This window comes from Danio aesculapii, chromosome 8 (assembly GCF_903798145.1).
Source record: "Danio aesculapii chromosome 8, fDanAes4.1, whole genome shotgun sequence".
NCBI lineage: Eukaryota > Metazoa > Chordata > Actinopteri > Cypriniformes > Danionidae > Danio > Danio aesculapii.
The window spans coordinates 23,810,295-23,824,273 of record NC_079442.1 but is presented as its reverse complement, the minus strand read 5'-3'; the positions used below and the strand labels follow the sequence as shown (position 1 = coordinate 23,824,273).

At 37.7% G+C, this 13,979-nt stretch overlaps 1 protein-coding gene across 1 annotated transcript in view; it reads left to right on the top strand.

The window, feature by feature from the left end:
• Nucleotides 1–13,979, top strand: part of ptch1 (patched 1) — a 103,158-nt gene that overhangs the window by 87,462 nt on the left and 1,717 nt on the right. The window contains exons 21-23 of the mRNA XM_056463453.1: nucleotides 8,069–8,168; nucleotides 9,893–10,183; nucleotides 12,876–13,422. Of these exons, the coding sequence (XP_056319428.1) occupies nucleotides 8,069–8,168; nucleotides 9,893–10,183; nucleotides 12,876–13,421 (937 nt within the window). The 3' untranslated portion in view covers nucleotide 13,422. The remainder of the gene's footprint in view (nucleotides 1–8,068; nucleotides 8,169–9,892; nucleotides 10,184–12,875; nucleotides 13,423–13,979) is intronic.

Below are 13,979 nucleotides of genomic sequence, written 5' to 3'. Positions count from 1 at the left end.
CTTTCTGAAGCATCAACATTTTGGTTGAATTGAATTTCAGTGAAGAGAAAAAACTGCCTTAGGTTTGATTATAAAAATCACTTGCATCTCAAAGATGAATGAATCAGTGTCACTTGAATGTCACTTTAAGCTGTATAGAAGTGTCTTAAAAAATATGTAGTAAAATATTATTTACTGTCATCATGGCAAAGATAAAATAAATTAGTTATTAGAAATGAGTTATTAAAACTATTATGTTTAGAAATGAGTTGAAAAAATCTGCTCTCCGTTAAACAGAAATTGGGGAAAAAAATAAACAGGGGGGCTAATAATTCAGAGGGGCTAATAATTCTAACTTCAACTGTAAATGTTAGAGACTAATTGAAAAGATTAAAACAGCCCTTGAATTAAATAAGGCAATTGAATAGAACCTCCAATCCATCTTTGTTTCTGGCTTTAGCTCCAAACAGTTGTGACGTGTAAATATTTGATTAGAGATGTATTGGTTGCACTTCATTTTGATGGTCCGTTTGTTGAATTGAAGTTATATTGCATCTACATGCCAATTAATTCTCATTAAATTATAAGTAGACTGTTAGGTTGGGGTTAGGGGTTAGGGTAAGTTGACATGTACTTGCAAAGTTTCTTATATCAGCCTTTCAATAAACCTTTATTTATATAGCACTTTACTACAACCAAGTTTGACCAAAGTGCTTTACACAAGTAAAAACAAATTATACAGCACAACTAAAAAGCAGACAATGCAAAACAATACAAGAAGTATCAATAAAATACAACAAACATTAAAATGTAAAGACGTGTCAGTGCCATGCATTAAAAGCCAATTTAAACAAGTGGGTCTTTAGCTTGGCTTTAAAAAGTGGCAGATCAGTGATTGTACGAAGCTCAGGAGGAAGGGTATTCTAAAGTTTAGGACCTGCCACTGCAAAAGAGCGATCACCCCACTGCTTGTATCTTGACCGAGGGACCTCAAGCAGAAGTCGGTCAGCAGATCGCAAAGCTTTGCTGTGTTTGTTAATGTGCAAAATTTTGGATAAATAAATAGCAGCAATGCCATCGATGGCATTAAAGGCGGACATCAAAAGTTTTAAATCAGTTCAAACTTAGCAGGAAGCCAGTGGAAGGAGTAAAGAATAGCTGTAATGTGTTCCCTTTTCCGACTGTTAGTTAACATGGGAGGAGCAGCATTTTGCACAAGCTGTAAACGATGAAGACATGGCTGGTTAACTCCAACATGAAGTGCATTACAGTAGTCCAAACGTGAACTAACAAAAGCATGGATGGCTTTCTCAAGATCAGCCTTGCTCAGGAAGTCAAATGTCTGTTGTCAGTTAAATGTATGTTGAAGGAGCAGTATGAACAGATATTAAGCAGACAGTCTACTAATACTCAAATGGACCATCAAAATAAAGTGTTACCAATATATTTTCCTTTTTGTCTGCTCAGTCCTCACTGTAGGTCATGGAAATTTAGCTTTTGAGTTGGTGAAAATCAGGGAATTTCACATTTGGCTTAGAGTGTGAACCCTGATGAATTACATGAGTGTTCGCAGTTGATGACAGAATTTAGATTTTGGGTGAACAAACGCATCTAAATATCAGGTTTGAACAGGAACTAATTCAAATGGAGTGTGAATGAATAATAACATAAACAGAGAAAGCATAGAACCCAGGTGACAAAATGTGTCACTTGTTTCTGATTTGGACAGGAACTTCGATTCAAATATGAATCTTTTATTGCGTTGGTTAGGACATAAAATAAATGAATAAATAAATAAAACTCTCCACTCAGTCCTAACAAACCTCCCTTTACTTTCTACATGAGCACGGATCTCTCCCGTCTGTCTTCACAAAGCTTGAGGCTCTCCTGTGTTTTCTGTAATCTTTTTTTTTGTGTGCAAGACATTTACAAGCCGAGTGCAGAGAGGGCCTGGGGCTTATTTTGCAGCTAGTAGAGGAGTGGAAATGAGGAGTGACACACACTGCTACTTAGAGGATCTAAATCAGTAACTTTGCAATGGCTTTATGTTTTATGCGCACAGATGAGTCCAAACAAGTATGCTGATTTATTGTTTCTTGAAGTGGTATTGAGAGTCAAATTCAAATCGCACTTCTTCTTATTTCCGAGTGAGTCATGGGTGTTTGAGTGGTACGTTTCTGGAGGAGGGAAGGAAGGAACGAATGTCTGCAGTAGCTCATTCTTATTAGAGCACTGGAAAACCACCACAGCCCTCCACCCTCAAATCACTCTGGATCTGAAGTAGCACGCCAGAAAAATAATGCACACACACAAGTTCAGAGCAATCACACACACACGCTCTCTCTCCACAGACCACATTGGGCCCCAGTCCCTCTCATGGGCTCCCATTGAAACGCAACTACTGTTTTTTCATCAAACAAAACCCCCTGGCCTCCGAAGATATGGAAAAAAACAAAAAGGCAGGCTGTATTTTTATAGCCTTGCAGGAATAAATGTTTCCCTGACTTTGCTCCGTCAGGTCCGCTAATGTTTTGAGTCCAAACAGATCGGACGGGTTGCGAGGTGAAGTTTCGTGGCTTTTGAGAACCGCTCTCGGTTCACGGACGCTTCACGCGACGTCTTTCGAGTTCGAAGTTGAAGAACATAAAACTCTTTTGTTGCTTCAGCTAGTCTGAAAAGCACACCGGCGTAAATCACTCGTCAATACCGGCGTTTAGTTTGGACCCTTCAACTTTCAGAGCAGATTGAGCAAGACGATGTTCATTTTTCATCGGCTGTTGATTTGTAGCTATTGATCTGTTTGAGCAGTGGTTCTCACTTTTTTTAATCAGGTACCACCTCAGAAAAAATTGTCTCTCCAAGTACTGATGGCAGATTGTTTCCTATTATTAGGAATATTTAGGAGTTTGTGTTAACCGCACATAGAGACTAACTTTAATTTGGCTATATTCTAGCTCTAAGCTTTAAGCAAGGCAAAGTTGCTTGAGTCTATGTTCTGTTATCACACCCAGATAAATTTGCCTAAATCTGAGGTGCGTAGAGTAATGAAGTTTGCCCTGTGTGCTCGCGCTTTTTAAAGAAACTCCTTTGGTGCGTCAATCTTGTCAAAGCTTTTATTCAAAAAAGTAATGATTCACACTCATGAAGTAATTGCTTCATACTGTTTTTCTTTTTACATTCTTCTGGTGATTTAAAAACACAAACGTTTCGGCACAATGTCTTCCTCAGTGTGTGGTACAATCCTCTCACTCCACCCTTTTATCCCACAGTCAATTACACTGCGTCATCAGTTAGACGCCCACTCGATGATTAAAAAACAATCTCATTTTCATTTCATTATTCCATGATTAACCACATAAGGACTATTTACCTTCATATTTCAAACATTATTTCACAGAGAAATAGCATATCAATTTTCATCATTTGCCAAGTGTACATCAATGCAACGAAAATCCGACAGTCCATAACATTAAAAAATACATTTGACGGTCACTCGATGATTAAAGACAATCTTACCTTCACCTCAACACACATAACTAAACACACAAGAAATATTTACCCTCACCTCCAAATACATTATTTCACAGGATAACAGCATATTTACATTAATAAAATGAAATTCCGAACAGTCCAAAACATTAAAACATACATTTGTTATTTTGTGTCAATCATTTAGACAGCTTCTTAATGATTACCAACAGTCTCTTTTTCATTTCAGTATATCATAATCAACCACATGAAAAATACCTTTACCTTTAGGAAAAAAGCATATCAATTATCATCATTCCCTTATTCATGTCAAGTCAATACAGTAAAATTCCGACAGTTCAGAAACATTAAAAATCCATTTTCATCTCATTATTTGTGTCATTACAACTTCAAAATCCATGATTCCTAAAATTATAGCTAAACAACAAACTGTTAAAGAAACACAGAAAGGTCCAACTCCTCATTCATTTCTCTTAGTGTAAATGATTTTAAATTATGAATCCAGAACGCTTCTCTTTGTAATAATCTTTTATTTAGATTACCTCCTCTATGTGACTCAAACACTTCTTCAATTCCTATGTGTTCTAGTTATTTAATGTCAAAAATCTATATGTGTCTTGCTACTGAGGTAATCTGAGGTAACAAATTAATAGAAAGCCAAGCTGCTTTACTAAAAAAATACCTTTATATATCGAAAAAACACACATTATTTTAGACAACTATGAACACACATTTAACACATTCATTCATTCATTTTCTTTTCGGCTTAGTCCCTTTATTAATCTGGGGTCGCCACAGCAGAATGAACCACCAACCTTTCCAGCATGTTTTACGCAGCGGATGCCCATCCAGCTGCAACCCATCTCTGGGAAACATCCCCACACACTTATTCACACTCATACACTACGGACAGTTTAGCTTACCCAATTCACCTGTACCGCATGTCTTTGGACTGTGGGAGAAACCGGAGCACCCGGAGGAAACCCACGCAAACGCAGGGAGAACATGCAAACTCCACACAGAAATGCCAACTGACCCAGCCGAGACTCGAACCAGTGACCTTCTTGCTGTGAGGCGACAGCACTACCTACTGCGCCATTGTGTCGCCTACATTTGATGCTAATTATTTTACCAATGATGCAGCATGGGGAGATTCCTGAGTTTGCAGTAACTAAAATGCCAACACAACAGCACTGGTCTGCAAAAGCACTTCTCTAGCGTGTATCTGCTCTGCAAGTGCCGCGCATCTCTTTCTCTGGCTCCGCGCCAAAGCGGGTCGTTTTTTAGCATCTGATGATACAATGAACTAAAGTAAACATTCTAAGCACACCGATGTGGTCGTACACCTCAGAAAACAGCCGGTGTAATCGCATCAGTGTAATTGTTTGCGTCAAACGGTTAAAAGTGTGTTATTATTTTTTTCTTTCATTATTCAGTATTTCTCCGCGTACCACTAGAAGGAAGCCCATTACCAGTTTGAAAACCACTGATCTAGAGCAAGAGATGAACGCAAACCTAAAAGTGCAATCGAAGGAGATTCACTTGATGAAATACAGACAGAGTCTAAAGATTTTTCCTTTCTTTTAATGCAAGCCTAAATAATGGTAGGCTGGCTTGTCTCTCCACTCTCTTCCCAAACAAGTGGCGTCTGCTTGGTTAAACACTGTGGTAGCTCTTCCCTTGAACCAGACCCACGAAAACCTCCCGAAGGACATAAATAACATGAGCGTGCTTAGAAAGACACCCAGGTCTGTGGCTCTGCGGAGAGAAGCCCACCTCGTGTAGCCATTACAGGACATTTTTTTCGAGTCTGAGGAGCTGCTTGTAAACCTTTGGAGGCCGAGCATGAGCAGCATCAGTTATAAATGTGTCTGTGAGTTTAGTCTGAGGCACAGCTGTGCTGCATACCAGCTAGCGGGCGTTCGCTAATGTACCCACTCTCCCACATGTGCATTCACACATTCATCCCAGTTTAAGAAGGTTTTAAATGCATATTTTAGCCATACCATGACATCTTTGATTTCACGGAAAATGAATTTTTCCATTAACAATAGCTGCACATTTTTAGAATAAGATGCAATTATAATAGTAGCAAAATGATCAACTTTTTGGGGGGTTAATACATTTATGAATAGACTTTATATATTCTATATATTCTGGGGTGGCACGGTGGCTCAATGGTTAGCATTGTTGTCTCACAGCAAGAAGATCGCTAATCTGAGTCCCGGCTGAGTCGGTTGGCGTTCCTGTGTGGAGTTTGCATGCTCTCCTCATGTTCAATTGGGTTTCCTCCATGGTGCTCCGGTTTCACCCTCATGCTCTATGACATGCGCTATGTAAGTGAATTGGGTAAACAAAATTGGTCTTAGTCTAAGAGTGCAAGAGTGTATGGGTGTTCCCCAGTACTCAGTAAAACATATGCCGGAATATTTGGGGGTTCATTCCAACCCTCACGTGGCGACCCCTGATGAATAACTGCAGCAAAAGCATCAAAGTAGCCGGAAGTCATTCATTTTCAATGGGAGTCGGTGTTGTGCCGAGAAACACACCCCTTCTGCAAAATGCACCCCCTCATAGACTTTTAATAGCATTCTCAGTCTGAATTAAAAAAAAAAAATCAAAGGCCATAATTGATTAAAACGTAAAATGATTATTATTTTGATGGATAAATCAAGAACAAGAAATGAAGCACATTTTAAAATGCACTAGATTTACAAATTAATGTAAAATAATCATATATACCGTAGTGTACCTTTTGGTGGTTTCAAACAGGCGTTTAGGCTACATGGAAAACTAAAAAATGTTGTTGCTGTTTTAAACTAAACCACACATTAAACAATCTCATTGGTATTATTGAAAGTTGATCTATTTATGTATTTATTTATATATCTTCTGTAAGGGAAGGGTTCCATTCATGAAACTCACCTCAGTCACTCTCATTAGTTGTTATAACTCTCTTGTTATTATTATTTTTTTGATTAATTTCAGTTGATTGATGCACATTCCAGAGGGGGTGCACTTTACGGCAGGGTTGCGCCTCCCGGCACAACATACAACAACGTTGATAAGCGTCGAGCAGCGGCGTGGCCCATGTTCGCTGGTGTGGGCATCGAGGAGTTGAAATCAAGTCAGCTTTATGATAATGAGCTATGACGCGATTCAGCGGCAACCAGTCAAAATGTAGAGTCCACCGCTTGAGAGGAATCCAGAGAACACAGTCACTGTGAACTTTAGTTCCTACCACAGTTGTTCCCAAGGGCTTGATTATTTTGGTCGCCGGATTTCCAATTATTTAAGATGTTTTCTTACAGGGACATACATTTAAAAAAAGTTACTGGCAGGTTACTGATGTGCATTAATGTAATTTTTTATTACTTTACAAAAGCAGGAATCTCATCTTAACTATAATGACAATACAAACCAGTATTGCTGCTTCAGAAGATTTCAGACACATGGACACATAGTGAATAAGTGAAGCAAAGCGACACCACACGCAACAACAGGATCTTCCATAGTTAAATGAATTTGATCAATGCTATAAAGCATGTTTTTATGCAGGAATGTAACTGATTTGCTGCAACAGCCCAATAAATACAAGATCAATGTAGCGAATTTTGTGAACGCACAGTAAGGGACTTATATTTTAATCCTAATGTTCTACATTTTATATAAAATCTGATCACCTGAAATCAAACGGAAATTATTATTAAATAGATTAATAATAGTATTAAGCAAAAATCCATTATTAGAGTACATATAGCTGAAAATTCCATAATAAAGGGGACATCAACCAAGGATTTGTGTCTTGTTGTCCCCCTTGTTTTTGAGATACAAGATGGCAGCTGCAATTTGAGCCATGGCAATTTCCACCGATAGATTGCTGGAGTAGCGAAGGAAGCAAAGCTGACCATAATGAAGAAGAGAGAAAGAGCGAGAGAGCGAAGGTGGACAGGAGGGAGGGATTTGTGGAGGAGATTGGGGGGTCTTACCTGATACTCTGGAGATTTAATTAGAGCAGGGGATTGTGAAAGGCAGGGAAATTTCACAGGGGCTTAACATAGAAAGAGTGATCGAGAGAGTCGGAGAGAGGAAAGTGAATGTGCTTGAGGCCAGGCGAGAGGGGCCTGTAGTCTTTCCTCTCTTCCTCCTAGACTAAATTGTTTAAATTCTATACCGTTCACTTCATTTGTTTGCTTCTGCGTTCTTTTTTTTTTTTTTAAAGAGCAAGAGAGGCCCCTGTCCCTTTGTGCTTTGCCTCTCTTCTCTCGCAAGCCTGTAGTCCACATTCCTCTCCGTTTTGCTTTTGCCTGTGTTTGCTTGTACTCCACTCACCCCTAGAAGAAGAAAAAAAGTAGTCTTTTTTTTCTTCCCTATTTTCCATGCCTTTGAATTAACCAACTAATTATGTCCTCTGCTTCTCTGTGCTGCTTTCTAAAAGACCTCTTTGGAGACTTTCTCTGGCACAAGGTAAATTTAGTTTCAAACCAAAACCAGAGTGTGTTTTTGTGAGCGATTGTTGTGCCTGAGTGACTTTTGCTCATTTCTAGCAGCAAAGTTCTCTTTTATTCTGATGGAAGTGTTTTTTGCTGTGTATTTGCAGGTATTTCTTCGCTGTTTTGGCCATCCTAACAGTGTTGGGGGTCCTGAATGGTCTGGTGCTGCTCCCAGTCTTATTGTCCTACTTTGGCCCTTATCCTGAGGTAAGAGGATTGCTCCTGCTACTTTATCAGGCATAACACCTACATACCATACACAGAGATATGCAGAGTTAGCATATACTTTCTTGAGCTTTGCCTGAAATTGGTGCATTAAATTTTTTTGTCAATTTATATCAAGTTAAATAGTCAACTTCATTAAGTTAACCCTACTTGTCTTTTCTATAGTGTCTTGTCTTTTCTATATATTTTCTAATGCCTTAGACACAAACTTTTAGTTTATCTCTAAAAGTTCCAATTACTTAAAATACTCACTTAAACGATTAGTTCACCCCAAAATTTAAATGATGTTATTAATTGCTCACTCATGTCATTCCAGTCCTCTGAGACCTTTGTTCATCTTTGGAACACAAGTTAAGATATTTTAGATTAATTAAGATATTTTAGATTTACCTGACAAAAGTCCTGTGGTTTGTAATGTAATGGGCAGCACAAATGTCTTGATACCTCAGGCTGTTAATGTTGCCATCCACTCTGCAGATATCTTGCACGCCCCCATACTGAATGTAACCCCAAATTTAGTGATTTTTTTCCTTCACCAAACTTGACTGATTTCTTGAGAATCTTGGGTCCATGCGGGTTCCAACAGATGATTCATCTAAAAAAATCTCTTTTCCAAATGATCAACTAGAAGTCAAGTTATTATTTATTGCTCTTACAACTGGGATTGATGACAAGACTTTGTCAGGTAGTGTAGACAGCATGGGAAACCTCCAGAAAAGGAATCAAATGATCTATTTTTGTCTATCTGTTATCTATTTTTGTTCCGAAAATGAACGAAGGTCTCAGGGGGTTGAAATGGCATGAGTATTTAATAACAAAATTGTAATTTTGGGGTAAACTATTGCTTTATTGTGTGTGTATTTTTACTTTAAAGTACTTTAAATTGTGTTAATATCATTATGTTAGTCTCAAGGTTTATATACAAGCTACTGTGCTCCAAAAATAGCATTTAGAAAATCTAAGCTTCGAAAACTTGCATTTCATCTCTTCTGCCAGTATAGATCAGCTACATCACAGTGTGCTTCAGTTTCTCATCAGACCCTCTGACAAATCAAAAAAGGCTCTGAAATGAAAACGATCTGTTTATTCAGGGACATTTTAATATCTGCCTCTGTTTATGATGTTACCATTTCACCAGCATGCACTACGCCTCACTTTGAGTGAGACTTTATTGTAAGGATTAAAAGCATAAGTGAACAGGGATATAAAGTGGAAGTAAGAAGATAAACAGTGAACAGGTACCTAGGTTGATCGGGCATCCTACGATGATGCCTAGAGACTCAAGAGTGGGGGTACCATCTCTGCAATATTTCGAGTGATTGGACCCCTCGATTCAAACTAGGAAGGAAGTGTGGGTTTAGGAAGGAAGGAAGGATTGTTAATAGGAAGCAAGGAAAAAGAGGGAGGAAGGGTTGAATCGAGAGAACAAGAAGAACAGTGCTAGATGGCTGGTCTGCCTTATAAGTTTTAGGGAGTGGGGGATTGCTTAAGAAGGCAAAGTGAGGTGTGGTCCCGCTGCAGAACCTTTGTTAACAAGATAGCTCTATTAAGTGTGGCTACACTGTACAAATACTTTTAGAGCCACTGTATATATTTAGTTACATTTCGGGGTTACTGCCTCTTTTCTCCTTAGACCACTTTCAGTCGTTCAGTAATGTCATCTCTCAAAAAAGAAAATATTTATTTTTGCGTCATAATCACTTCAGGTGTCTCCAGCGGATGGGCGAAGCCGGCTGCCCACCCCATCTCCAGAACCTCCGCCACAGGTGGTCCGCTTCACCATGCGCCCCAGTCACACGACCCCTGGAGCCGGTTCAGACTCCTCAGACTCAGAATACGGCTCTAACACAACTGTGTCCGGGATAAGCCAAGAGCTCCAGCAGTACAACCTCCAGCCCAACAGGGGCCGATCAGCCAGACTGGAGGAGGTGCGGATCGCCACAGCGGGACGACAAGGCAGCCGTCAAGTTGAACTGCCAATGTTTCCTTCTTGCTCAGTGAGTAGAGCATTTATCCACCTTTTTAGGCAGATAATTATTTGTAAGTTGCACTACAAAGAATCTATATCTTTAGTAAAAACTGAGTGAGGGATGTTTGGCTTTGTGCTTTATTTTTATTCATCATGAAAATAATGTTATAATGTTATACATCAAAAGTATATCTGTGGCCAAAGCCCTTCTGAGTTCACTCTGTTATGGTTTTTACATTTTTAGGTGCGTTAATCTAGTCAATAATTTTATTCAGAAGGTCATGATTCACACTCACTAAATAATTACTTTGTATATTTTATTTTACATTCTTCAGGTGATACAAAACACATTTCAGCTCAATGCCTTCCTCAGTGCGTGACACAATCCTCTCACTTCACCCTTTTATCCCACAGTCAATCACATTACCTCATTAGTTAGATGGCCATTCATTTAAAAACAATCTCATTTTCATTTTAATACACTGTAATTAACCACACTAAATATTTTCCTTCGCCTTTAAAAGTATTATCTCCATTACCTCCACAGGAAAATAACATCAATTATCATCATTCACTTATTCATGAAACGTCAATGCAATAACATTTCGACAGTCCAAAACATTAAAAATACATTTTCATCTCATTATTTGTATCATTACATACTCAAAATCCATGATTTACAGTATTATAGCTCAACAACAAACCATTAAAGAAACACCGAAATGTCCAACTCCTCATTTATTCCTCTTGGTGTTTATGATTTTAATTTAGGAATCCACAACGCTTCTCTTTGTAATAATCTTTTATTCAGATTACTATGTGACTCAAATACTTCCTCAATTCCTATACAACTATTCTAGTTGTTTAACGTCATGTCCAAAATCTAGAAAATGTCTTGCTACTGCTGATGTTATATCTTGTCGTTGTATACTTGATTTATATTCACTAATTCGCTAATATATATATAATGACTTCCCTATATATATCTTTTAGCACAGACATTTTAACATTTACACCACATTACGAGTAGAGCAGGTAATACAGGTTTAAATTTTATTTTTACTGGATTAAAAAATTCCTTACACTTTACTAAATTCTGAGATGCGGCACAATTTTTGCATGGAAAACAACCTTATGAAAACAACCGTATGAAAGTGGATTTCTAATTTCTTACTTTATCTGAGTTAATGATCAGATCTGCTACATTTTCCTCTTTGTATTTTCTAAAACACAGTAATATTCATCATGTCCGATGTCCAATATTATCGCGGAAAGTCTTGTTTAGATTTTGTTTGTTGTCTTCAATGGTCTAATCAGTTGTTTTTTTTACCATTCGATAGATGAATTATGATATAGAAACCGATTTCTACAGTAGCGATAAAAATAAAGTAAATCACCGTTTGGAAATAATTTGACGCTTTAAAGTAAGATTGTATAAATGAAGTCAGTCGGTGGTGAGAAACAACTGTTAAAAATGTGTTGGTCTGATTGAATGATTCAAGAGCTTCGTTTAAAATGCTGATTCATCCAGTAATGAAGGAAGTGAAGTGTTTATAAGTACAACAAAATGCCATACAATACAGCTTTATATATATATATATATATATATATATATATATATATATATATATATATATATATATATATATATATATATATATATATATATATCTGTGGCCAAAAACCTTTTTAGTTCACTGTGCTACCTCCTTCTGATTATTTTCTCTTTGTTCTCCTTAAATTACAGTAAAATTCATCATGTTTATGTCCAATATTATCGCAGAAAGTCATGTTTAGACTTTTTGTTGTGATTAATATTGTTGTTATTGTTTTTTTAACATTCGATAGATGAATTAGGATATAGACCCACATTTTTACATGGTCATCAAGCCACGACCCAAATTTTTAGGAACTATAATATAATTTTAGGAATTCAAATTAATTTGTATTTATTTGTTAACATACACAAGTAGTGACAGTTAAATCATAAGAAAATCACCAAGACTTACAAATAAACAATATTTTTATTGCTGTCATTTAACAAAATGTATGCACTTTTGTGATGCCCTCAGCTCTTGGAGTCGTCTTTGAAAATAGTCCACAGGTTTGTCCTTGCAATCAGAATGTATGATTTCTAAATGTCGTTTTAACTTGTGAGAGCACCTCACTACATATGACACACCGAGGTTTTAAACCTTTTTTGTCGTCAATAAATGTAAATCCATACTTTACTTATTTGGGGTCGTACTTGCACTTCTACATATTTATTGCTATAATTAAATGAAATGTCACATGTCAAACGGTATGGTTGTCGCGCGTCTGTTATAAGTCTGTTATAAGCAAAATAAGTTAAAAATAAGTTAAAAATTAAACTTTTGTTGTTGTTTTTGACCACACACTCAGCGACCCTCTGAAAATGTTTCTGCGACACACTTTTGGGTCGCGACCCACCAGTTGAGAAACACTGATATAGACATTTATGTTTGTATTGCCCAAAACACAGTAATATTCATCATGTTTATGTCCAATATTATCATGGCGAGTCTTGTTTACAGTGCCATTTATGGTCTAGCAAGTTGTTTAACACTCAATTGTGAGGAGAATAATGACACCTCATTGCACAAATTGCTTACAGTTGCTCCTTTAATTCACACAAAGCATCATGGTTCATATCTCTACGAATTTTACATGAATGAACAGTTTTTCAATGTTTTCCACAGGATGACTCCAGACAGCAGCAACCACAGCAGCTTTACAGGTCCAGTTCTCACGATGCTGCTCCTCAGCAGTCAAAGCGATACTGTAGCAGGGACCCTAAGAGGGACTTTGGGAGCGGTCACCCGCCTCCTCCTCACAGGCCTCGCATGGATGCTTTTGAAACCGCTACTGAGCCAGGAGGCCATTCAGGCCCCAACCACCGGGACCGCTCAGGGGCCCATCGCCCCCGGTCCCACAACCCCTACAACCCCCACCCTTCCCATCCATCCGCTGGCCCCAATTACTGTCAACCCATCACAACGGTGACGGCCTCAGCTTCAGTGACAGTCGCCGTTCATTCAGGAGTGCCCAATCAGAGCCCCGCGTACTCGTCCTACCCCTCCAATGACAGCTATCAGACTTCAGGAGACGGCTACAGTGACCCACACTTCTCCGACCCTCACGTGCCCTTTGACGAGAGCCACGACAGCTCGAAAGTGGAGGGCATGGAGCTGCAGGATCTAGAATATGACACTGCCAATGTCTGCCACACAAGACCCTCCAGCTGAGGTCAGTTTGCTGATGCTCCACATCATATCAGCAGTTGAAAGCAGTCTATGAATAAATAGTGATATCAGTGAATAGGTAATCGTTAAATAGTCAAAATCTTCATTAAAATATTTGTTGTTCCGCTATAGACACTTTTGTTTGTAGTACTCTGTAAAAACAATCTGTAAAAGGACAGTCAAAAGACTAAATTACAGTTTATTACTGTTGATAAGTTGCATTTAAAACTGTGAAAAAACGAAAGACTGCACGTATACAGAGTATTACTGTCATTTTACAAATTATTACTGTAAATATATCATTTATTATTGTAATTATACAGATTAATTCATGTGATTTTAAAGATTATTACTGTAGTTATACAGGTTATTAATGCAATTCTACAAATTAACTGATGTGATTATAATGGTTATTACTGTAATTATACACATTAATTAATGTGATTATACAAATTAATTCATGTAATTATGCATGAAATCTCTTAATATTTCATAAATATTTCCACTTTGAACATACATTTAAATCAGGAAAAAATAATAATTTAAAGATTGATTAAAAAA